General features: G+C 32.2%; 1 protein-coding gene and 1 long non-coding RNA gene across 2 annotated transcripts; both read left to right on the top strand.

Moving 5' to 3' along the window:
• Nucleotides 1-240: 240 nt before the first annotated feature.
• LOC128039273 (uncharacterized) lies at nt 241-896 on the top strand. Its single transcript, XR_008193790.1, has 2 exons — nt 241-329; nt 818-896. It is a non-coding gene; the product is annotated as an uncharacterized LOC128039273 (long non-coding RNA).
• Nucleotides 897-8,252: 7,356 nt separating this feature from the next.
• Nucleotides 8,253-9,441, top strand: LOC105780722 (NEP1-interacting protein-like 1). The gene is made up of 4 exons (XM_012605207.2): nt 8,253-8,461; nt 8,535-8,686; nt 8,798-9,058; nt 9,143-9,441. The coding sequence occupies exons 1-4, from the start codon at nt 8,311-8,313 to the stop codon at nt 9,287-9,289; spliced, it is 711 nt and encodes a 236-aa protein (XP_012460661.1). The 5' UTR covers nt 8,253-8,310; the 3' UTR covers nt 9,290-9,441.
• Nucleotides 9,442-24,246: the final 14,805 nt, after the last annotated feature.

Raw genomic sequence — 24,246 nt, 5'->3', positions numbered from 1 at the left:
TTTATTATATTGTAAATTATATTAATTATATTATATTATTATATTTCAAATAAATAAAATTGTTGACAAATGCATGGTGTATATGATGACATGTGGAAGAATGAAATACATACATATTAGTAATGATTACATATTTACTTATTATTTAAGTAAGAAATATTATATTATTATTTTATTGTTATTATATTAAACTAATTTAATAAAAGAAATAAAAGATAGAAAAGAGAAATGGAAATGAAGTGCAAACGAAAACAGGGGAGAAAGGAAAGAAAAAGAAAAAGGGAAGGAAAGAAAGAAAATTTGGGGTTTCAAGGTTTCAAGCTCAATTGGTAAGTCAAATTAAGTTAGAAAATTTGGGGTTTCAAGGTTTCAAGCTCAATTGGTAAGTCAAATTAAGTTATTTTCTTATAATTTTTGAGTTTTTGGAGTTCTAGAACAAAATATTTCATGGTTTATGTTGAAATTTGGGAATATGATATATTTCTAGACATTGATTATGTTGAATAAATGAAAGAATTAGGGGTTAAATTGATTGAATTTCAAGTTAGAAGTTAGTAAAGGATTTAATTGTAAAATAAAGTGTAAGTTTTGAATAGTAGGGACTAAATTGAAAGAATCCCGAAATTAGGGATTTATGGTGAAAATAAAGAGTTAAAATGAGTTTTAGTAAGAATTAAGAGAGAATATGGAGTTAGATTGGGAAAATAAAATTAGTATTGATAAGGGATTAAATTAGAATTTAGGTAAAGCTTAGGTATAAATGGAAATGTTTTGATGAAATTGTGTATTAATAATTTTTAATTGTTTAATTACGTAGCTAATGTCGTGCAAGAGTCATTGTCGAGAAAGGAAAGGGGAAGGTGATCAAGGAGTGACTCGAGAAAATTTACGGTTAGTATTACCATAATTTGAATTTAATTATTAATTGTTAAAATTTAAATTAATATACATGATAAGAAAATTGAGGTGAGTATCATGATTGAATCGAATGAAATATATATATATATATATATATACATATTGATATTGAATTTATTGATAGTAATTGTTGAATTTTGAATAATATGTTTAGTAAATAAAAATAAGGAGAATATCGATATTTAATTGAATGAATTAAAAATATGAATTGAATAAAAGTGAATTAAATTATGAATAAGTGTGAATACGTGAATTGAGTATTGACTGAAAAGTGGTTTGATTCGAATCGAGGTATGATTTGTGAAATATGTATTGGTCTTGAATTGTATATTGATTTGAAAGTGGGAAGTGAATTTGAAATAGAAAATATATTGAATCAAATGGTGATTAAATTGTATAATGATTTGAATTGAAAGTATGAGAAAGTGATTGAATTGAAATGTGATTCGAAACCCTATTAACTAGTCGAAATTTGAGTCGGATATAGTTGGCATGCCATAGGATTGGAAGTGTTCAGGATACTTGACCTTGAGTCGATGAGACACTGGGTGTCATACTGTTACTTCGGATAGATTCGATGAGGTACTGGGTACCAACTTACTTCGGCTTTGCCGATGAGACACTGGGTGTCAACTATTGCTTCGAACTATCCGATGAGGCACTGGGTGCCGTACTGGTGTGTTTGGTTGGATCCGTGTATCCGCCAAAGTCCGAGTCATGTTAATAGGGGGAAAATAAAAGAATTGAAGTAAGAAATGATATTGAATTATGAATTATGTGAATATTTGAAGGTATATGGATTGGAAATTAAAAGCAATTTGAATTGAAGTAAATTGATTTGAAATAAGACATTGAATTGAGATGTGAAAATGGAATGTGAGAATTATGGTTCAAGAAACAAATAATGATAAATTTTATGAAATAGTTTTTGGTAATATGAAATGATGTAAAATGACAAGTGAAAATAAAATGATTTGAAATAGTGAAATAATATGTGAATTTAATTGAATACAAGTTATTGAATTTTATTTATGGATTTAATGTGTAAATTGAGTGTTAAAAGATTATAAGTGTAAAATTGAATATAAATAGAAATGATAATGAATGAGTTGATGAAATGATTGAGTTTGTATGGATTGGAATGAGTTATTAGAATGAGATGTTGAAAATCCAATAAAATTTAGATAGTGTAACAAGGTATGAATACAATTAAATATAAGATTGAAATATTGTTTATTGTTATTAATGATCAAGTTGATTTAAAGTATGAGGCAATTAACGAATAATTGTAGACATAAATTAAATGTATATAAATTATCGATTAAAGTTATTAATTTGAATTATGGTAATACCACTGAGTATTCCCATACTCAGCGTCTGGTTGTTTCGCATGCAGTTAGTAGAAAACCAGTGTTCGGTCCAGCATCCAGAGTAATCCCGACCTCAGAGAAATTTAGCGATGTATTTTTCTTTTGATAACGTGGCATGTACCTAAGTAATGTTTATACCTAAGTGATGTATAGGGATTAGTCAATTTGAATGTTTGTATCTATGATATTGCTAAAGGAAGATGTGTGAGTATGTGATAATGTTTGGCTTTTAAAATGGTTAAGTATGAATATGTTTGGTAATATGTATGTTTAGATGATAAATCATGCATGGAAATCATGAAAGAGTAAAATTTGTAAAGAAACAGATTTCAAGCAGCTACAGTGATGTAACTTTGAAAAATCACCTAGGATAGTATAAAATTAATTAGAGAGTGAATGATATATGGAATTAAAGCTTGTTGAGTCTATTTTCATGGAAAAATAACGGTTTAACAAAAGAAATTTTATATTTTGAGATATGAGAACTTTAGTGAGACAGGGTCAGAACTGTTTTGGAGTCCTCTGTTCTAAGTTTAGAAAATCATTATAAATTGCAAAAAATGGTTATGAGTTGTAGTTTATATCTATAGATTCCTTATTGAGTATATTTTCTTTAGAAATGAGTAATAACTTCATATGAAAATCCTATAGTGAGAAAATTTATTTTTAGTGGCAAGAGGTCAGGACAGTCAAGTGGTAAAATAGGGGAGACTTTAACTAATAAAATGTACTAATTGGCTGAACCAAAAATTCTGAAAATTTTATAGTAGGAAGATATATGAGTCTAGTTTTAGTTAAAATTTTCGGAATTAAATTTCGAGTCCCGTAACTCGATTTATAATTAATTTAGTAACTGCTGCGCGATTAGACAGATTGCTGTAAATAGTGAAATTAATTTTCAAAACAAGTTTTTATGCTTCGAATTAGTAAGATAAGCTAAGTAATGCCTCGTACTCGACTCCGGAAACGGTCTCGGGTAAGGGGTGTTACAAGCAAAGGCATATAACCAAGTATATAATGGAAAGTCTAGACGCATTGGATTAAGACATAGTTATGTCCGACAATTAATCTCTGATGGAGTGATCACTATTAATTATGTGAGGTCAAGTGAAAATTTGGCAGATCCTTTGACAAAAAGTCTTGCTAGAGATGCAGTAAAAAGGACCTCAAAAGGGATGGGACTCAAGCCTATTAATTAAAGTCACCCATGATGGAAACTCGACTCAACGCTTGGTAAAACATCAAGCCTTGAGTTCAATGAGACAAAGTACATCATTAGTATGTGTCTGTTAACACTATAAATAAATTCATCCTAAGATTAAAGTGCTAGGTACCCGTAATGATAAGGGAAGGATGAGTAATATACTCTTAATGGACCCATAACATAAATATGTTAGAGTGTTATAATTACGAGAACACTTTTGATGGGATCTACCTATGTGAGTGGAAGTGTGGCCGCTTCTAGGAGCTTAAGGGCTTGGATCTGACAGCACTCATGAAAAGAGGACATAGACACATGGCCATAAAGTGTCCCTAGATACTATGCATTGACTGATGTTGAAATCATTGTGTGAGATGTGTTCAGTTAATCAAATGGAATAGTTGGTTCAAAGCTTAGTCTACCATGCAATTTAGATTAACTTTAACATGTTTTTCACTAAGTGAAGGTTCAATCGTAAGACACCTTTATTTATGCAAATTGATTTCCAAGAATATCAAAATCTAAATATTTTGAAAATGGGGGGAGATTGTTGGAACATTTTCAAATATTTAGAGTATCCCAATAACTATAAATGAATGGGTGTAATTAATCAAAAATAAATCTTTTGGTCATTGGTCAAAAGTTATATCATTTGATTTTTTAAAAAAGAATTATAATTATTCAAAAAATATTATTTGAATAGTTACAAAATTAAATGAATAATTATTATTTATTTATTCATAAAGACACCTATTGAAAGATGTCTCTATGAAGAGACAAGAAAATTCCTATAAATAGGAATGGGTTTTCATTTGGAAATATATCAACAAATTCTAATATTATTTCTTCTCTTCCTTCATTTTCTAATATTATTAGATTATTCTATAAAGTATTACTGCAGAAATCCTTTGTAGAAATTGAGTTTTTGTTATACATTACTCAGTGCATAGTGGACTATTCTCGTCAGTGCAAAACGCAAATAGTCATTGGCTTCATTGTATCCTCGAGGTTAATTTGCTTGGAACTCATTTGCACACTGAAGATAAGTGGGGGCGAATATAACCTTAAAGATAGTGCATTGATACACGCCTTGGAGCCTTATCCTATTTCTTCTTTTCTTTTCTAGTCCTGATCGTGTGTTCGAGATTTTTCGTTAAGGGAGTTTTGTACTAACACAAATATTTCACATTGGTAGTCAATGATCGGACACTACTTGAACGACTTGGCACTCTAGCTCATTATTAGGGGACACTTCCTTCACCTTAGGTTCAGGTTCTACACACTTGAAGTTCTTTACCTCTCCACCTACTTCCACAGTCATATCTCATTTTCCCACAGCTATGGCGACTTTAGAGGTAGCTAGGAACGGTTTCCCTAATAGAATTGGTATCTCTAAATCCTCGTCAAAGTGAAGAACTATGAAGTCAATCAATAAAATGAATTGTCAAACTCTTACTAAAACATCATCCAAAACTCCCTTTGGGTGAACTAGGGACCTATCGGCTGGTTGGAGAGTTACTGGAGTTTCCTTAAGACCTAACCTACGGTAGATGGACAAAGACAGTAAGTTTATACTTGCTCCAAGATCGCAAAGTGCCTTGCCAAAATTAACACCTCCAATCTCTATGGGATTGGTGAAACTACCGGAGTCCTTGAGTTTTGGTGGGACTCTTCTAGACACAACAACACTACAATCGACATTAGGAGCGAATCACTCTTCTCTCTCAATATTTTTTTCCTAAACATTACTTCTCTAAGGAACTTGACATATTTCAACACTTTTTCTAAGACCTCAAACAATGGGAGATTAACTTTCAAAGCCTTAAACATCTTAAGGGAGTCTAGAAACTCTTCATTGTCTCACTTCTTCTTCTCTTCTAGTCTACTCGGAAAGGGTATGGGGTCGGATTTGATTGTTGTATTAGAACGGTTCTATCCTTTGGTTCAGTTCGTGTGGGCTCGCTCTCTGGTCCATCCTTCTCTCCCACCCCATCTCCAACATTAAGAGTGCGTGTGCTCTCATTCTTCTTTCATATCCTTCTCCCCACTAATTGGCCGGATAGGTTTCTTAACCACAACCCCGAATCTAAGGGTAATTACCTTAGCATGTTCTTTTCCTTCCCTCTTCGAGTATGACTCGGTATTACTAAAAATGCTAGAGGTGCATGGTTTTGCAATAATTGCATGATTTGGTCTAACTGACCACGAATTTGATGCACATCAGCTTGCAACACATGCAAGCCTTCCTCTACCTTACTTACCCTAATTGACATTAGAGGGTCACTATTAAAAGTTGGTTTTCTTTTCGGATCTTGGGATGCCCTAAATGGTAATAGAGGTTGATAAGATGCATTGGGTCTAAGAGGATTAAGATTTTGGGCTCCTTGATTGGAAGGACCTCCTTGGTTCCCTCCTTATCTAAGATTAGGATGGTCACGCTACCCCGGGTTATAGGTGTTGGAGTATGGGTTATATCCTCTATTCCTACATAGTTAACCTCCATTTGGTTTCTCTCATTAAGCTAATGTGGGTTTTTTTATTGGTCTAGTAACAAAATTAACCCTATAATATTTGCACATTCTATCAATTTGGTCTTAAATATAAAAAAATTCAACAACTTTAACCTTCAATGTTTACAAAATTTGTTATTTTAGTTCTAATTCTAAAAAATCAATAAATTTGGCCGTCAATATTTACAAAATCTTTCAAACAAGTCCTAACTCTATTTTTTTTTACAAAATTCATTTTAATCCTTTATAATTCATCTATTAACCAATGCTATTGCAATAATTAAGAGAACGTAAGTCTAAGTATGCTTAAACATTTTTTAAACATTTTTTAACTTAAAAGATTAAAAATATTTATAAATAAAAGCAAACATTATAAAAAAACAGTAGCCATTGCAGGCAAAGAGCTGTTGTAACATTAAAGTTTGATGAATATCTTGCGACATGATTAAAATTCCTTAGATATTTTCATCTTGAAACAAGGTTAAAAAAACATCATTAACTTTGGTTTTATTTACTGATAATTATTTATAAACCCAAAGAAACTGCAAGTGACAGTGTCAATAATACATACTGGTGGTGAATATATATATACCATTTAAAGGGAATCTCCTAAGAGAAAAAACTGTATCAGGGGTTCACTGAATCCCTTAATCAATGAAGGGGAAGGAGACCCCATGCTCAGTAGATAAAATCAATTAATGCCCATTTAAAGGACCACTTGCCTCCATCCATCCCTTACCTCAATGTCTTTCCACTTTCTAATCCATACATTGTATTGTGCTCGTATTATTTTTCGTATTATAATCATCTCTATATTCATTCATACGTCTTTATCGTATTTGTTCATCGAAAATTATCTAATTTTTTAATAAAAATCTCTTTAATCTCTCTTGATTTTAATATTAAATAAATTGATCACTCTTTCTAAAAAAATTAAAATAATTTAATTCCAATCAAATTAAAAAGTGAACATCTAAAATAATTAATCAAAAATATTAAAATGAATATGATAATTAATTATGATTACTCTTCGAAATTGAGAGAGAGTGAAAAAGTGTTTTCACCTATTTTTTTCCAGCCCACAGGATTTAACTATATTTTGCACATGGTTTTTCACAGGTTTTGAACTCTAATCTACTTTAGCCTGAAATTGGTTGCCCATTGGTTTTCTATTTTGGCAACTGACAAGCCAAAGCAACCCCTTTTTATTACATGAAAATCAACTGTTTGGATAGCTTTGGACAACCAATATCTCCATTTCCAATTGCTTAGGGTTTGCAGACAAGTTGTCAGGTTCTTCCCCTAATGACCAATTGGACAAATTAACCCAAATTTATTCATAACTCATTGGACTACTTGGTATTGAATGACTCAAATTAGCATTCATTATATAGATTGTAGATAAACATCATCTTTTCCCCATTTTTTTCTCATTTTTTGGGGAAATTTTTTATTTTTTATTAATTTCAGTCTCACTTAATTTTTTGGTTGTGAGTTAACAGTGTTTTCAAACGTTGTCCACGAATAAAATAATTGTCCTACTTGAGAAAAGAAAACAAACAACTTTATTAGATACTAAAGGGTCAAATGATGAAATCAAAATGGAGGCAAATTGATTTAACTAAACACTTTAAACACCACAAATCTAATGTGATTTTAGGTCTTCTCACCTAATGTTGTTAGTATATCTTAAGCTTCTAATTTCTTTGTTAGGAAATCAAGATAAAATTAAAAAGGAATTAATGGTTTAAATTGAATTATTAATTTTAAAAGGGACTAAAATGTAATTTTTCATTTAAATTGAGGGGCTAAAATTTAAATTGAATTGTTAATCTGGAAAAGATAATATACCATCTAGGAGTCCATGCTTCTTTTTCTTGTATGCTGTAAAAGGTTTCCTATAAGAAACCTAATTGATGACAGTTTCTCGTGAAAATCATGTAAATATATATTATCCATATCCTTATTTGACAATTTTAATTTCCTTTCTAACTTAACATTGTCTCGTAAGGGCAATTCAGAATCACCATTCTCAAACACACAGTAAAATGTCCAAAATTCCAACCCTAAACTCCTTAAATGTCATTTTAGATGGTACATTGACATTTTGAGAATCTAAAATACGTAGCCCCCTCCCCCATTGGATATTTCGTGCATGCATTAGGGGCCTTACTTTACTTGGCCCCTCATTAATGCCGCCTGCTTTCTTGACTCTATAAATGCTTTTCTAAACTTCTTCAAAACCATCTCTTTTTCATTTTCTAAAACATTCAACCAAACAGCCCCCTTCACTGTCTTTTTTTTTTTGCCAATGTTAATGGAGTGGTTTTCATGCATAACTGAGGTGCCATTTAGGTGTGGAGACTGGGTTTTTGCTGCAATGAAACATCTTCCAATTGGCTTCTTCATTAGTGTGTTCAAAAGAACTTTCTTTGCTGCTTCTACCTGCACTTTTGCATTAGGTATATATACAAATTATACATATATATACATGTTTTCTTTGAGACTCAACGTATGTTTGTTTGGTTTCTAAAGGAGGATCTATGGTGGGAACAGTAGTTGGAGCAATGAAAGGACAAACAACAGAAACTGGGTTTTTGAGAGGAGCTGGAATTGGTGCAGTTGCAGGTGCAATCACAGCGGTTCAGTTACTGGAATCATTGGTGGATGGGGAGTCATTATCAAAGGTATATACCTATATGGTAGGATTTTGCTAATTCAAGTTGGGATGAGAAATAATTTCCAGACCACTACCATATTCGTTTTTAACAAAGCATTAAATATTATTATTTTTATAGGTAGCTTTATTAGTTAGCTTAGTAAATGGGAAGGTGTTCATTGAATGGGTGAGTCCAGCAGTGTTGAAAGCTTACCAATGGCAAGTAAGTAGTAACTCAGTTGAACCAACATATAGAGAAATCTCAGACATTTATGATGTAAATGGAGCAAAAGGCTTGTCCAAACATTGCATTCAAAGGCTTCCACTACATCAGTTTCGTTCCAGTGATGACATCATCATCAAATCAATGGAGGAACCTTGTTGTTCAATTTGCTTACAGGTAAGAACAAATTATAATGAAAAAATAATCAGAAAACAGTAAAGGAGTGAAATGAGATGTTTGTGTATGTGCTTTTTTTTATAGGGTTTAAAGGAAGGAGAAATGGGCAGAAATCTGCCAAGATGTGGCCATAGCTTCCACTTGAACTGCATAGATGAATGGCTAAGCCGACAAGGGACTTGTCCCATGTGTAGAGAACATGTTCTTAATGATGCTTCTCACCAATTGTAAATCATCAAAATTTTGGTTTACCACCAACAAGAAAATATGGTGAATTTTTTTTTTTTGTGGAAATGAAACTGGATGTGGGAGATGATGCAAAGAAAGAAAAAAAGAACAGTTGTATTTATAGATCATTGAATTTGAAACCTCTGATTTGAGCATTGATTGATTTCATTTGTAAAATGTTGTACAACTATTCATTTCAAAACAGAAAATATTAGACAAACCTTTTAAAATAACTACAAGAGAATCATTTTAAAATTAAATTTATATGTTTGGGTAAACAACAATTTTAAATTTTAAAAATTTCAAAACAAGTAACTCAAATTTTTATTCAAATTTCATCTAGAGGTTGTTTTTCAAAATTCATTTTATTTCATTATGTGCTATCACAATAAAATAAAATTTATAATGCTAAATTTTAGTTATCAACGTTTACATCTTTTGTCAATTTGACCCTTATTCTTTTTACTTTGAATAATTGTTTTAATGAGAAATATTGATTAAAACATTAATTTTTAATAATGTTGGCATGGCACCTTGCGTGGCAGTCCACAAATAGCTCATATTAATATGACACTATCTGTCTTACATATTATGTTAACAAATAACAAATTTATAAAAATATTTTAAAAAATTCAAAATTCAACATAAATTTTCAAAAAAAAAAAAGCATCGAGTACTACTAAATTACCTTACAAACGACAACATTTAAAAGTTTAACATGATTATTTTTATATTATTTATTTTTATGAACAAATCGATTTGTTATAGAGAAATAAATACACGATATTTATTGATGCAGTTCAGATTCACCAGTCCTACCCTACAGAATCTCGCTCAATGAATGATTTTATTCAACAATTGTTCAAATAATTTATTGGCTTAAACTCGATCTACCCTTACACAATGGATAATTACAATGCAATAATGAACCCAATTGTTGCAATCTCAAATAACCTCACATACAAATCATAGAGACTTAATGATAAATTTGGCCATTAACGTTTGCATGTTTTGTCAAAATAGCCTTAATTGTATTTTTGAGCTTTTTTTAGCCATCAACCTTTATTCTTTTTTCCAATCTGTTTTTTCTAACATATTTAATGAATAAATTTAAGGTTTTAATTTTTCTTTTCTTTCAAAAGGTTTCAATATTTCATATGTTTGTTTATTGAGTTAACTTGTTTTTAGATAATTACGTTTATTTTCTTTAAATTAAGAGTTATTTTTAATTTAATGTAAATTACGAGTTGTTTTTTTAATTTAATGTATTATTTATTTTATTATTTTCCACATGTAATTATCTTATTAGGTTATCTAAGTAATAAATTACATCTCACTAAAATATTTCACATATGAAATTCTATATCATCCCGTTAATTTTTTAATAATACTTTCATTAAATCATTAGAAAAGCAAATTGAAAAAAGAACAAAGGTGTCAAAAAGGCTTAAAAGTACAATTAAAATCATCTTGACAAAACATGCAAATATTAATGGTCAAATTTATGATTAAACCAATCATAAAACTCTACAAATAATTTTAGAAGAGTGTCAAATAAAACACAAAAAATAATAAAATAAAGCAAAGTGTTTAACTTAGACACTCTAAAATCATATCTAAGTAATGCCAATCAAAGTGTTTAACTTAGACACTCTAAAATCCAATCAACTATTCCTTTGCCCTTTAGATAAGATTTATTAACTTAAAACTGAATTTATTTTTAAAATATCTTGAATATTTATCCTATAAATTTTGTTTATCTAAATAAAATAGCCAAATTTATCTCCAAAGATAAGGGATAAGGTTTGAAATAAAGATTATCGTTCTTTCCTTCTCCAATCTTTCAAAAATCAACCAGCAACATTAAGAATAGATTAAAATATGATTTATGTTATAAAATAAAGAGAGATGGAGAGAATAAAGAAAATGAAAATATGAAAGTAATAGAGGATGTATTTTATTGATCAAAATGGATGATTACAATGCTTCATCAGAGTCTCTATTTAAAGGCATAAGAAGTATAAAAGAAGTAGAGATCTAATTCTAATAATTATTAGAATTTAAAGTATATTAAAACTTTATCTTGATCATGATGGACACCCACTTAATAAGATATTCATAACACTCTCCCTTGGATGTCCATTGGTAGATAATGTGCCTCGTTAAAACCTTATTAGGAAAAACCCTGTGGAAAAAAAATTCCTAGTAAAGGAAAAAGAGTACACATATCTATAATACGCATAATATGCTACCTCATTAAGAACCTTATCAGGAAAACTCAATGGGACAAAACCTCGGTTAAGGGAAAAATAGTACAGCTCGTATTTACTCCCCCTCATGAAAACATTACATACTTTCTCATATTCTACATATTCAATCTTGAATACTAGTTTTTCGAATGACTATTTGAATGTATTTGCTAAGCATCTATAGTACCATTCTTTTGAAAGTCACGAGTGAGGAAAAATTTGGGGGAAATATATTTTGATATCTTCGGGAGATTCAACAAAAATCATAACAAACATTAATCATGATTCTTTTATAAAAACACAAATAGGTATTTTTGGATCATTTTATAATCCTCCTTCAACTACTATTCCCTAAGTTAAATTTACCATATATGTTCAAATTATTTCAATTCATAAAATGAACAATTTCTCGAGAATTTCAATATGCTTCAAGCATCCTAAATACTTCAAGGATTTTAATATAAACTTTACTATATAGTGGTTCATAAAAGGTTGTAACAACAACTATTAGAAACAAGTTAAATCTTTTATGAATTGTCAAAATAATATATCTAAAGGTTATTGCATCCACCACAAAAGAATATTATATCTTTTCATATTCAATGCTAGGACTTAGCGAAAAACTTCACATTTTTATTCTACTTTTGCAAAACTACTTCAATTGCACCCTCACTGGCTTTATACCTTTATATATTTGGACTATTGGTCCAAAAACTTCACGAATTTAATTATACTTGAGTTGCGTCTTTCTATTTTGATCAATTTATTTCATATCTATATTTCTCAATAAATTAATTTAAGATCTTCCTTTTATTTCATTATTTCAATAATAATATTGTATGCAAAATCATTGTTGACCACTTTTATTATTCGGTTCCACATTTTCTCGAATTGGCATAACTTATCGAGATCTCTTATTTTCATTATTTTAAAATTCAATTTCAGGTACCTGAATCTCTTCTGAAGTTTTACTTATTAGTTATGTCTTAGGTCTCTTCTGGAGCACCCACCTCCACAATATGACCATCTAGAAGAATTTTCATCTTTGGAACCGATCAATCTACTATTTATTCTAACAGATTGTCCTACTGGGACTTTGATTCAAATTAAAATATTAGATGATATATAACATTTGGTTATTCTCATTAAGTTTGTAAATACATCTAACAGTTAACTTGTAATGAGTTATCATTATTGAACTTCTAGTTCAAATTACTCTCCCCCTAACTCATTACAAGTTATCATTTATCTCCCCCTAATGTCGAGAAAACTATCGAATCAAAATTGTAATCACAAATCATGTCATAATTGAATCTCCAATGCATTCAAAACATCTAATAATACAAAGAAACTTGTCATTAGTATATATTCCCAACTTTCTTTGAGGATTCACTCATCTTTGTCCATTGTGATGGAGCAATTGGAACATATACGCACATACAAAAATTCAAAGATGAGAAACATTTAGCTCTTGATTAAAAACCAATTGTAATGGGGAATAATTATAACTTATTGGCTTGATGCACATAACACGTAAATCAACATAATCTCATGTTAAATAGGAAGTTTAGTTCTCATAAGTAATGGTTTAAACATTAATCAAAGGTGTTCAATGAATAATTTCTCTAAACCATTATGCATAAACTTTTACAAAAGTTTTTATACTCAATCAATAAAAGATTGAGATATAAACTCATCAAGATTAGCAAGATAAATTGTCTTAATTGTATGATCTGAAATTAATTATTTAAATAAGTAATCTTGCAAACAACAAGTTGCAAATTGATAACACATATGTGATTATTTTGTAGATGCATCTATCAAAATCATATAATATTAAAATCATCAACATGGTGGATGAATGGACCCATATTCGTTTCAGAAATGCAGTACATTAAATCTCAACTTTAGCTAGTGAGTTTCTAATAATCAATTTTCATTGAGAACAAACAACATATGAGAATTCTTTTAAATTAAAGAATCTTCTTGTTCTTTAATGAATGTCCATATGAATTCTTAATTAATTTACGCATCATATATGATCCAGGATGATCTAACTGGTCACGCCAAGTAGTAAATGTACTTGTATCAGTAAACTTCTGGTTTACTTTAACATGTGTTTCAATTGTACTAAATTGTAACAAATTAATAATTTTACTATCATTCCTTTTACTTTGTATCCACATATAAGTACTTTTGTGACATTTACTACTGGAAATGTCTAAAACAATTTGAAGATTATAATGCCACTAGTCAACAAAATAAATATAATTTCCAAACAATTATATGCAATATTCGCTTTAGGGAATATGCCAAAATCTTCAAATATCTAAAAACAAATTTGCAACTTTAGGTGCATCCAACCATAACGAGTTTTCGATAGAATTACCATATTTCATTGCTCATAAATAGATCTTTCACAGTCAAATATTTTGCTTTCAACCCCTTAATGGGGATGATGACAAAAGAAGATCACAAAGATTATAAAATAAATATAAATTAATAACCCAATCCTCTCTTTTTGATCTTTTCAAAATAGATATTTATAGCAATAGTGATTCATATGAAATATAATATTTTCCTTATTCACAATCTCAATATAATATACATTATAAATATCTTTAAAACCAATGGATAACCATCACAAGATATTAATATATTAGCTCATTTAGAGCTTTCGACTAATTTTGTACTATCAAATATTGAAATAATATTTGTTTGTTTTAGTACCAAATAAGATAAATATTATCTATCTATAATGATAGAATTTATTACTACATCTCATATCCTTCCTCAAAAAATATTAACAGAAACAAAATATTTGGGCATATGCCACATGTGGCCAATAATATCTCATATCACATTGATAACATAAGTTATCTTTACCCTTTGAAGAGTTATCTTAAGAACTCTCATTGTTCACTTATTTATTACTATGTTCCCACTTTTAGTGGTCCATGATTATATCTTTTATTTTCTTTATGTTTGTATTCACTTCAGGAAATGCAATAAATCTAGTAGGATAGACTTCTAAACGCATCCATTGATTCTTTATTTCATAATCACTATAACACAACATGCGCGGATTTCAAATCAAAATCTATCTATTCATATTGTCAAGGTTAGTCTCCAATCACATCCTCAATTACAACAATAATCATGATCTCTATATTTTCATTTTTCTTAATTGTTATGTACTACTACATTCACTTCGGGAATGAAGCAAAACTAGTGGGAAGAATTTCATAATTTTTTCATTAGTAACTTATTATTTTGCTTAGCCACTAGAATATAGAGATCGCTCAAAATACTATTAAAGTCATTTTCACAATATTGCTACTGCAGAAGCACATTAGATATTTCAATCATATAATGTAATGTATTCCTTTGGGGAATATATATAATACAAATACATGAGTTCCTCATGTTATTTATATATATGGTTTTAATGTAAAACACATAAAGGTTATATTCAACATATATCTTCTTGATCTAAAGAACAATATTATATTTTACAAAATTTTGCATCACAAGGAAGTAAAATATTAGCTCTTAAAGAGCTTTTTACAGTTTGATGCAATATTAGCTCTTCAGAGCATATAATCATTTTATTGTATAACTTTAATAAATGCTTAATTAATTTTAAATAAAATTTTATTTATTCATATAAAATAAAATGAATAGGTATAAATAAAACATATATTAAACGTAACAAATAATAAATTCATGTCACTAATAAATCATTGTGGTTAGATAATATATATTTTATATATCATACCACAACAAAATACAAAATAATATAATGTCAAATTAAAATAACTTTACAACTATAAAAAGTTTAAACGTAGACATTTTCTAACCTCCACCTCTTATGGCATAATTTTATTTCAAATTTTACAATGATATGAAATTATCACAGACAATGTGAATATCCCAAAGTTCATGACAAGTAAGTATTTTTACTCACATTCGCGATAATCATATATCTTAATCAAAATCAAAATTCAACCAATCAGTTCTATTAAAATAAAAAATAAATATCTCCACATAAAAATCCTAATAACTAAATGCGTGAAGGGTTTTATAAATTCATAGAGATACGGGTAGTGAATTATATAAATTGAACTTTTAATAGAAATCAAATCAAATTTCAAAAGAAGTTTATTAGATTGACTTACATTACCATGGATGAGAAGTAGTAATTATAAACATCCTTTGTAATGAAGAAAAGAGATCATCATCCCCAAGCAAATATCAAAAACAAACTTTGAGAGTGAATTTTACTTCTCGATTTTATATAGATAACGGTATCAAATCTTTCACCATCCTTAAGAACAAAAAGTAAAATAAGTTAATAAAAATAATGATAATGTATAATGAAAGAAGAATGAAAATAATAATTAGATATGAAACATTAAATAAAAGAAACTTCCTGGGAAAACTTTGCATCTTGCCGTCAAAGATATTGAAAATCATGAAGGATAAATTTGATCGTCGATAAAAAGAACTATCACTTTGAGCAAGATCGTGCTGATAATGTGTTATAAAATAAAGAGAGATGGAGAGAATAAATAACAAAGAAAATATGAAAGCAATAGATGATGTAATTTATTGATCAAAAGAGATTATTACAATGCTTCATCAGAGCCTCTATTTATAGTCATAAGAAGTATAAAAGAAGTAGATATCTAATTTTAATAATTATTAGAATTTAAAGTATATTAAAACTTTATATTGATCATGATGGACATCCACTTAATTAGATATTTATAACAATTTGAAAGTTATTTGTTGATTAAGGTCCCCTTTGGATGGGCGGTGATTGTGGTGCGATAAAATCTTTTATCTCACAATTATAATAACTAATTTCATCACACCGCTATTTTTAATTTTACTGAAGTAAATGTACCGTCTATCCAAATGCACAATCAAAATAGGCACTTAAGATTTGAAATAAGATTAAAAAATTTGAAATTCACGTAAATCAACAAGTATAATAATTAATGTTGAGAATTTAACCTGAAAATGATGAATTTTTGATAAAAAAATTATTGACCCACATCACTTTTTGACGAAAAAAAACTGATGTCCAAAATGTGATGATAAAATAAAAGTAAAAAGAAACTAAATGCATGTAAATCGATAAGCATAACCATTATCCTGAGAATTTTAATAAAAAAAAATGATCTACAAAATCCACACCAAGCCCAAACTTTAACAATCATTGGGTGGAAAATCATCAGTTTGGGCTTCACCAACAAAAGGGATAATCTACTTTACACCATTTTTCCTACTGTTTTTTCAGTTCAGTTAACCTACATACACAACACAACTGCAAAATAAGGCTTAACGGGAAAGTGCATCCAGATGTTAACAATCAGATTCTAACGGCTTTTTAAACGTTATCGTCAACAGTAAAAAAAATTAAATACACCCAACGATAACCTTTTTCTTTACACTATAAATACCCCTCAAATTTCTTTTTTCATTCACATCATTCTATCAACTCTCTTAATTCTCTCAATTCTCTCAAACCCTCTCAAGTCCCTCAATGTTTTTAATATCTTTTGATATTTTTATTTTAAAATATTATTTTTTTAATTATCTCGTTCTTATTCATTTAAATCGATTTCTCACGAATGGTCGTCTCCCTAATATATTTTGACGAGAAGTATATTTCCACCATCCAATTAGCAATGGTAAGATCGAAATTTAAATTTTGTTAATTTCAATAATGTTCAATTTAATTTTTTTTATTATAATTATAATTTTTTATTGTGTAAATAGGCTGATGATCGTATTCTGGAAGGTTTTATCCATAATATGGGAAAGCCTGTGATTCTTGAAATTTGTGGCCACTTACAAGCGTTTAGATTCTTACATGCGAGACGCATGTCTAGGGGCTGCAAACTCGATTTTCAACTAATCAACGTGTTGGTGGAAAGATGGAGGCTCGAAACACACACTTTCCACCTTCCATATGGAAAATGTATAATCACACTCGAAGGTGTAACGCTACAACTCAGTTTGACAGTAGATGGGCTAGCCATCACTGGATCAGGGATCGTTCCAGGCAAAGAGAGCCTCTGCCAATCACTGCTAGGGAAGATCTAGGACAAGTTTGAAAATGGTCGAATATCGATGAACTGGTTGAAGGATAATTTCAATAAGCTCATTGAAGACCCCGAAAACCGAACAGTGGCTGTCATACAACAATACACCCAAGCATACATCATGAGGTTAATCGGGGGCATTTTAATGCCTCGACAAATCTCAAATTTTGGTGCATGTAAGGTGGCTACTACATCTAATGGACTTCGATGAATGACTTTAATGAATGTGGGAAACTAAGTTGGGGATCTACTGTATTAACCATATTATACCGGGAAACGTATCATGCCACGCTACCGAGTGCAATGTCGATCGGTGGTTGTCTACTCCTATTACAGTCGTAAGCCTGGTGGCGACTACCGTTTCTACACATCAATGTGACTAACTCATATATGTTCCCGGTGGTGACGAGGTAAACATCATTTATTAACAGATGCGTTGTTGTACAACAAGTTTTATTACTATACGTTTCGACTAACATACCGCTTATACAGGTGGAACCATGGGTTGAGCTACATGGGACTGCCCGAGGAACTAGAAGATATTAAACTGTTGTTAGATCAACATTCAGAAGCTGAGGTTAGATACCTATTCTTTCGAACCTATATTAATTACGTAATGATTCGTAAAAAAATTCATAAATAACGATATTTACAATTTTACTTTTCAGTTTAAATGAATGTCGTACGCCGACACTGATGTCATATCCTGTATCCCGCCGAAAGTGTTAGTCAATTGGTAGATGTGGGACGTGAATGTATCATTGGTAGTGTACGTGACGATAGAAATGTAAGAAACAGACCAGGTGTTGTGGTAATTCGAGTGGAGGCAACGAATTTCGTCACCACTGCAAGACCTGAAGGAGTGCGCAAGATAGACACGTGGGGGAATGACAACATCGACTGGACGGTGCGACACGAGGAGCACATCGATGCATGGGATTGTAGGATGCAATCCATACCTGTTCGCAAACAATTTTTCTCAGCAGACACGGTGGTAGTTGATGATTACTTGGCATGGTTCAGAGCCATCGACAAGCCATATCTGCTATCACTAGAGCAGAGGAGTATGCAAATTTGGGCGAAGAGGTCACATTGACTGCCACAGCATACTTTGAGGGGATGCGGTTACACAACGAGTTCATCATCCGCTCTGGCAAATGATGTGCCGCCTATGGCTGTGTAATATCCAGATAACTTCGCTTTAGGTATTCCCATTCAATTAACTAACCCTGTGTTTTATTCACAAGCACCACCACACTACGAACCATCGTCACACGTGGCCAATTCTTTTATTTTCGTAGGTACATATTTCACTCCATCGATGTCCCTCGCATACTACACCTCTACGCAAATGTCAATGCCAAATCTCGTGCCAAAATAGACACCAACGTATCCACCGCCACCGATGCAAGTGCCAATGTAGCATTCGCGGTATCTTTTCGATGTACCCGGGATTTGGGGCATATTATGGTTTTACCACTATAGTAACCTAAACATCGTGCACATCACTATTTTACAGAGGTGACTTATTATCGCAACCGGTGGATGAGAGAGTGGTGGAAACATGATGACATGCAATGAAAACACCGTAATCGACCATGGAAGAAGATGATAACGGTGTCGATCCCAAAGATACGATTGCCCAGGGGGCCGTGGTAGCTATGTACTCAAGCAATGATGACGACGACGAGGAAGTCTACATGCCCACATTTTCACTTTTGATGTGCGATGATATGAATATCTCGAGATGCGTCTAGCTGATTACATCGAATAGCTCATACTTATAAGGGTCAACGGATCAAGATATCTGTATTGCAACCTCATAATTCTTCCTTAGGTCGATCCCCCAACTTTTCTCCTGATCCTAGTCTGTAGCTTACGCATTTGAATGGTACTATTGAACACAAATTTCACGTACTTCGCCCCTACAAACACCGCCCTGAACTCTGTATTATAGATTTAACAGTCATAATATATAATGGATTCCATTCGTCAACTCATTTTAATACGTTTCGAGATTTGGATGAACAAACAAAAAAAATTAAGTAGATAGTTGTCCCAAGGATATTTACAACTCTCACCCGTGATGCAAAGTTCTTATGTTTTATATTAATCAGATGTGTGTCTATGTTCTGAAAATTATGCTCCTTTTATAATAGAATTATGTGAAGAGAAAAAGAATATATGCTATGTATCTCGTTTATGAATGCACACATTCATTGCATATTGTATGGTACAATTAATTTTCATCACACGTTCAGAAGTCATATAATTTCATCGATATTCTGCGCTACATATTACAAAACACACATTTCAAAATGTACCATCACACTAGGGGGAATAGGAATTTTGTTAGAGAAAGTTCACCCAACTGGGGGCTTTTCTGCCCAGCTGGGCGAGCTTTCTCTAACAAAATTCTTATTCCCTAGGGAGAAATGCTTGAAGCTTCGAATAATTCAGAAACACATTTAGAATATGTTCATCACTCCTGCAGCGCGCTCTCAAGATCTTTTTTTTGCAAACAGACCCTTCCCTACAACTATAAAAAGGGCTCTAACATATCAAGGCTTCATCATCCTTCAATCATATAATTTCTCCCCCATCCTATCCATTTCTCCAGTACAAACCATTTCCTGATCTTAAAACTATGAGTCGCTTAAAATATTTTGTTTACATTCGAGGTATTTTTGAGTCATCAGTGATGTGATATCGCTCCGAGCCGTACACATTTTGTATATAATGTTGAGATAAGATCATTGCCTCTGAAATCTATCCTAGGGAAGTCAGTTATGAGGTGATTTTACTTTTTACAGTTGAGGGTGAAATTCGACGTGGAGGCTTCAATCGATGATCGTTATGCGGTAATAGATCGGGGTATAACGGAGAGCCAGTTGACTGTCGTTACGCTGCCACGAGCTCGATCTTTTTGAATACTTGAAAATTATGCCCTACAAATACCATAAAGAAGTTTGAGGGCATATTTATATAGAAAAACTCTGGGGCTTCCGATTTTAATCGGTGTAATTTTTTTCTCTATTTTCAGGCAATTAGTACTTTTAACCTTTCTTCTTATTCGAAGACCGATAGCATCGTGGAAGTAAGAGGACTCTTAGGTGGAGAACGACTTTTTGTTTGATGGGTTTCTTTTGAAATGGGTGAATTCATGCATAATAGAATTTCTAGGAATTTATATTCATATATGACTATTTTAGGGTTTTTATTGTGATTGTAAACCTAATATTTGAGAAAGAAAATTGTTATCATTTCCTGTTGTGGATTATAACCTTGAATTTCATTAATGTCGAATGATAAATGACATTATAGAAATTAGGGGCTAATGATGCGATAAGCAAATTCATCATATGTTAAATACTTTGGACCAATCATTATTTCATTATGAGGTGCATTGTTTCTTTTCTTTATTATGTGTCTATGGTTCGTGTCATGAGTTGGACTATGTCTATGATTGTAGCGAAAAAGGTTGCATTGATAACTGATAAAGCTCCGGCGATATTGGGACCGTATTCACAGGTTATCAAGGCGAATAATCTTTTCTTTCTCTCGGGTGTTCTTGGTCTGTTAAAGATATAATGAGTCAATTAGAGAGGTAGTTAGAGTTAGCTAAAATTGTTAGTTAGATGTTAAGAAGAGCAGTTATCTCAAAGTCTGTATATATACAGTCTTGGTATTGTATTTAGTAGCTTTAGTAGTCTCAATTCAGAATTGATAAAAGAGAAGTTTTAATTTAGTTCCAGATTATTTTCATTCATAGATTCACAATTTCATCTGTACTTCTTCATACCTGTATTTCTTCATGGTATGAATCACTTGGTGATCTTAGGATATGACCACCATGACTTCTCCTAATTCTGATTCGGCTGAGCAGCAAGGATCTGTTTTTGCTGCAGATGCACTGTCAATTCTTTTTCGAGACATGATGTTGTAGAACTTAATGAATGCTCATTTGTGTAATGGAAACAGCAGATACGGTTTATTATGACTGGTTATGGTTTGTTTGGTTTTCTTGATAGCTCTGTTGTGCCTCCACCGATGTTTGTACAAGCACATGATAGTGCTCTTGTGGTTAACACGACTGCTACGGTGTTTTAACAGCAAGACAATCTGTTGACATCGTGGCTTCTCTCCACTATCAGTGCCTCTGTCTTATCATTTTTCACAGATGTTCAGTCAGCATTTGACGTGTGGATGGTGGCGAGTGTGCTCTTTACTGCGATACGGAGGTAAAGCAATCTCGATTGCGTTACGATCTGTATTCTCTCAAGAAGGAGAGTTTGTCCATTCGTGAGTATATTGTTAAACTGAAAGGATTATACGCGATTTTGGACGCGTCTGGTTCTCCTATCTCTGCGGCCGAGTGAATGGGGGTTTTACTTACATGACTCTCATCAAAATTTGATGCTGTTATTTCTGTCGCCTCTTTGTCTCCGACTCCAGTTCCGTTTTAACGCCTTTTTGATGCTCTTCTTGATTGTGAAACTCGACAGGCGAAAGCAGTCCAGGAGATCATCTTTACTGCGAACCTCGTCGAAGATTCGTCGTCGTTGGCCATAGACGGATCTATTCGTGATGATCGCGTGGTTTCGCGAGGTCGGGGCAGGGGTTTTCGACCCCGTCTCCAGTGTTAAATCTACTCACGATTTGGTTATGTTGCACAGCATTGCTTTTATCGGTATCGTCGTGATGATGTTTCTCCAGTGAGTACTCTGGTGAGTATGGTTCGTGACAATTCTCGTGGTCCTGCTTGGGTCTCTCTACTGAACATGCGTCCTAGGGTTTCTAACCCTCAAAATTGGTAGAATGCAGTTGGTTAACCAGGACATGGCGTTGGTTAAAATTGGTAAATTGGTCAAAATTGGGGTTATGGTCAAACTTGTCGGCCGCGTATTGATTTTGCAAATTGGTGTGGGCCAAATGTTGGTCCGTCTTTCTATGGGCCGATGATGTCGCAAGGTTATAATGGGCCATCACAGTTTCATTTCAATAAAGGGTCACGTCATTTTGGTTTTAATAATGGGCTGGGTGCGATTTTGGGCCTATTCCTAGGCCGTCTTCTCCTTTAAATATCAATGAGCCTATTTCTAATAATGTTCAATTTGGCAATGATCCAATGACGATGATGTCTGTAGGTTTCGTAGTGTACTAAACCGCGGGCTTGTGTTTGTGTTGGGCTTTCTCGACTTGGTGATTTTCATGCTTCTAATTATTCTGACCCGACTCTAAACACCACTCATCATGGGACGAGTGCTGGTGACACTGTTCCTGGCCGGTTGGCACCGCATCTTGGTACCCTGATTTTGGTGCTAGCAATCATGTATGTCAGGGTTCTTCTATACTGCGCGATCCTGTTCTGTATTCCGATAAGTCTTCTCTTTTAATGGGTGATGGTACGCCTGCTATGATTTTTTGAATTGGTCAAGGTGTTTTACCTACAATTTCTAGGGTGCTTTGGTTGTCTAATATGTTATGTGTCCCTACTATACGAAAGAATTTGTTGTCAGTGTCTCAATTTGCGATTGAAAATGACGTTTTCTTTTAATTTCATTCTACACATTGTGCTATTAAGGACAACATGACGCAAGAAATTCTGCTGACGGGGCATATTCGTAATGGGTTGTATTAGTTTTTTCTGCCGCAAGGGTCTGATCCGGCTACTATTGATCCATCTGCTGCTCAGGTTGGACTCCAGCATCGACCTGCTGATAGTGAGGTTTTTTTGTTATGGCACAAGCGTCTTGACCATCCATCTACTTCGGTTGTCAAGACTGTTCTTAATAATTGTCATATCAAATTAAATAACGTTTCTAGTGACAATGTTTGTACTGCATGTAAAAAAGAGAAAATTCATAAGTTGCCTTTTTCTGATTCCACTACTGAGTATACTGATCCATTTGCTTTGGTTGTTTCTGATGTTTGGAGACCTGCGTCGGTTGCTTGTGCTAATAACTGGTTTTATGTGACGTTTATCGATATGTGTACTCAGTTCACTTAGATTTACCTTATTTGGCAGAAATATCAGGTTGTGGAGTGTTTTGGTTAGTTTCAGAAACTTGTTCAAACTCAATTTGGTAAAACTATAAAAATATTTCAGAGTGATTGGGGTAGCGAGTATCGAGCTTTCACCTCAGTTCTAGCTTCTCAATGTATCATTCATCACATGTCTTGTCCTCATACGTCTGAACAAAATGGAGTCGCGGAACGTAAACATAGGCACATTGTGGACATAGGGCTTACTCTGCTGGCTCAAGTAGGTCTTTCTATGGAATTTTGGGCGTATGCTTTTACTTGTGCAGTACATCTGATTAATCGTCTTCCCACACTGGTGCTACATGGTCAAACTCCATATAAAGCTCTTTATGGGCATGATTCCAAGTATGATTATTTGCGTGTTTTTGGTTGTTGTTGTTATCCTTATTTGAGACCATTTCAACGTCATAAGTTAGAGTTCCAGTCGAAGCCTTGCACTTTCTTGGGATACAATGCTCGTCATAAAGAATATCAGTGTCTCTTGCCTGATGGTAAACTTATAGTTTCTCGCCATGTGGAGTTTGATGAAAAATAATTTCTTTCTCTTGACAAG

Source organism: Gossypium raimondii, chromosome 1 (assembly GCF_025698545.1).
Source record: "Gossypium raimondii isolate GPD5lz chromosome 1, ASM2569854v1, whole genome shotgun sequence".
In the NCBI taxonomy this organism is placed as follows: Eukaryota; Viridiplantae; Streptophyta; class Magnoliopsida; order Malvales; family Malvaceae; genus Gossypium; species Gossypium raimondii.
The sequence above is the reverse complement of the archived record's forward strand: the minus strand, read 5'-3'. Positions and strand labels throughout refer to the sequence as shown.

Excerpts from the sequence above, each read along its gene's own strand:
- LOC105780722 (XM_012605207.2), top strand. The coding sequence starts at position 8,311 with ATGTTAATGGAGTGGTTTTCATGCATAACTGAGGTGCCATTTAGGTGT. Across the intron at positions 8,462-8,534 it reads TACCTGCACTTTTGCATTAG|GAGGATCTATGGTGGGAACA; the intron begins GTATATATACAA and ends TGGTTTCTAAAG. Across the intron at positions 8,687-8,797 it reads ATGGGGAGTCATTATCAAAG|GTAGCTTTATTAGTTAGCTT; the intron begins GTATATACCTAT and ends TTATTTTTATAG.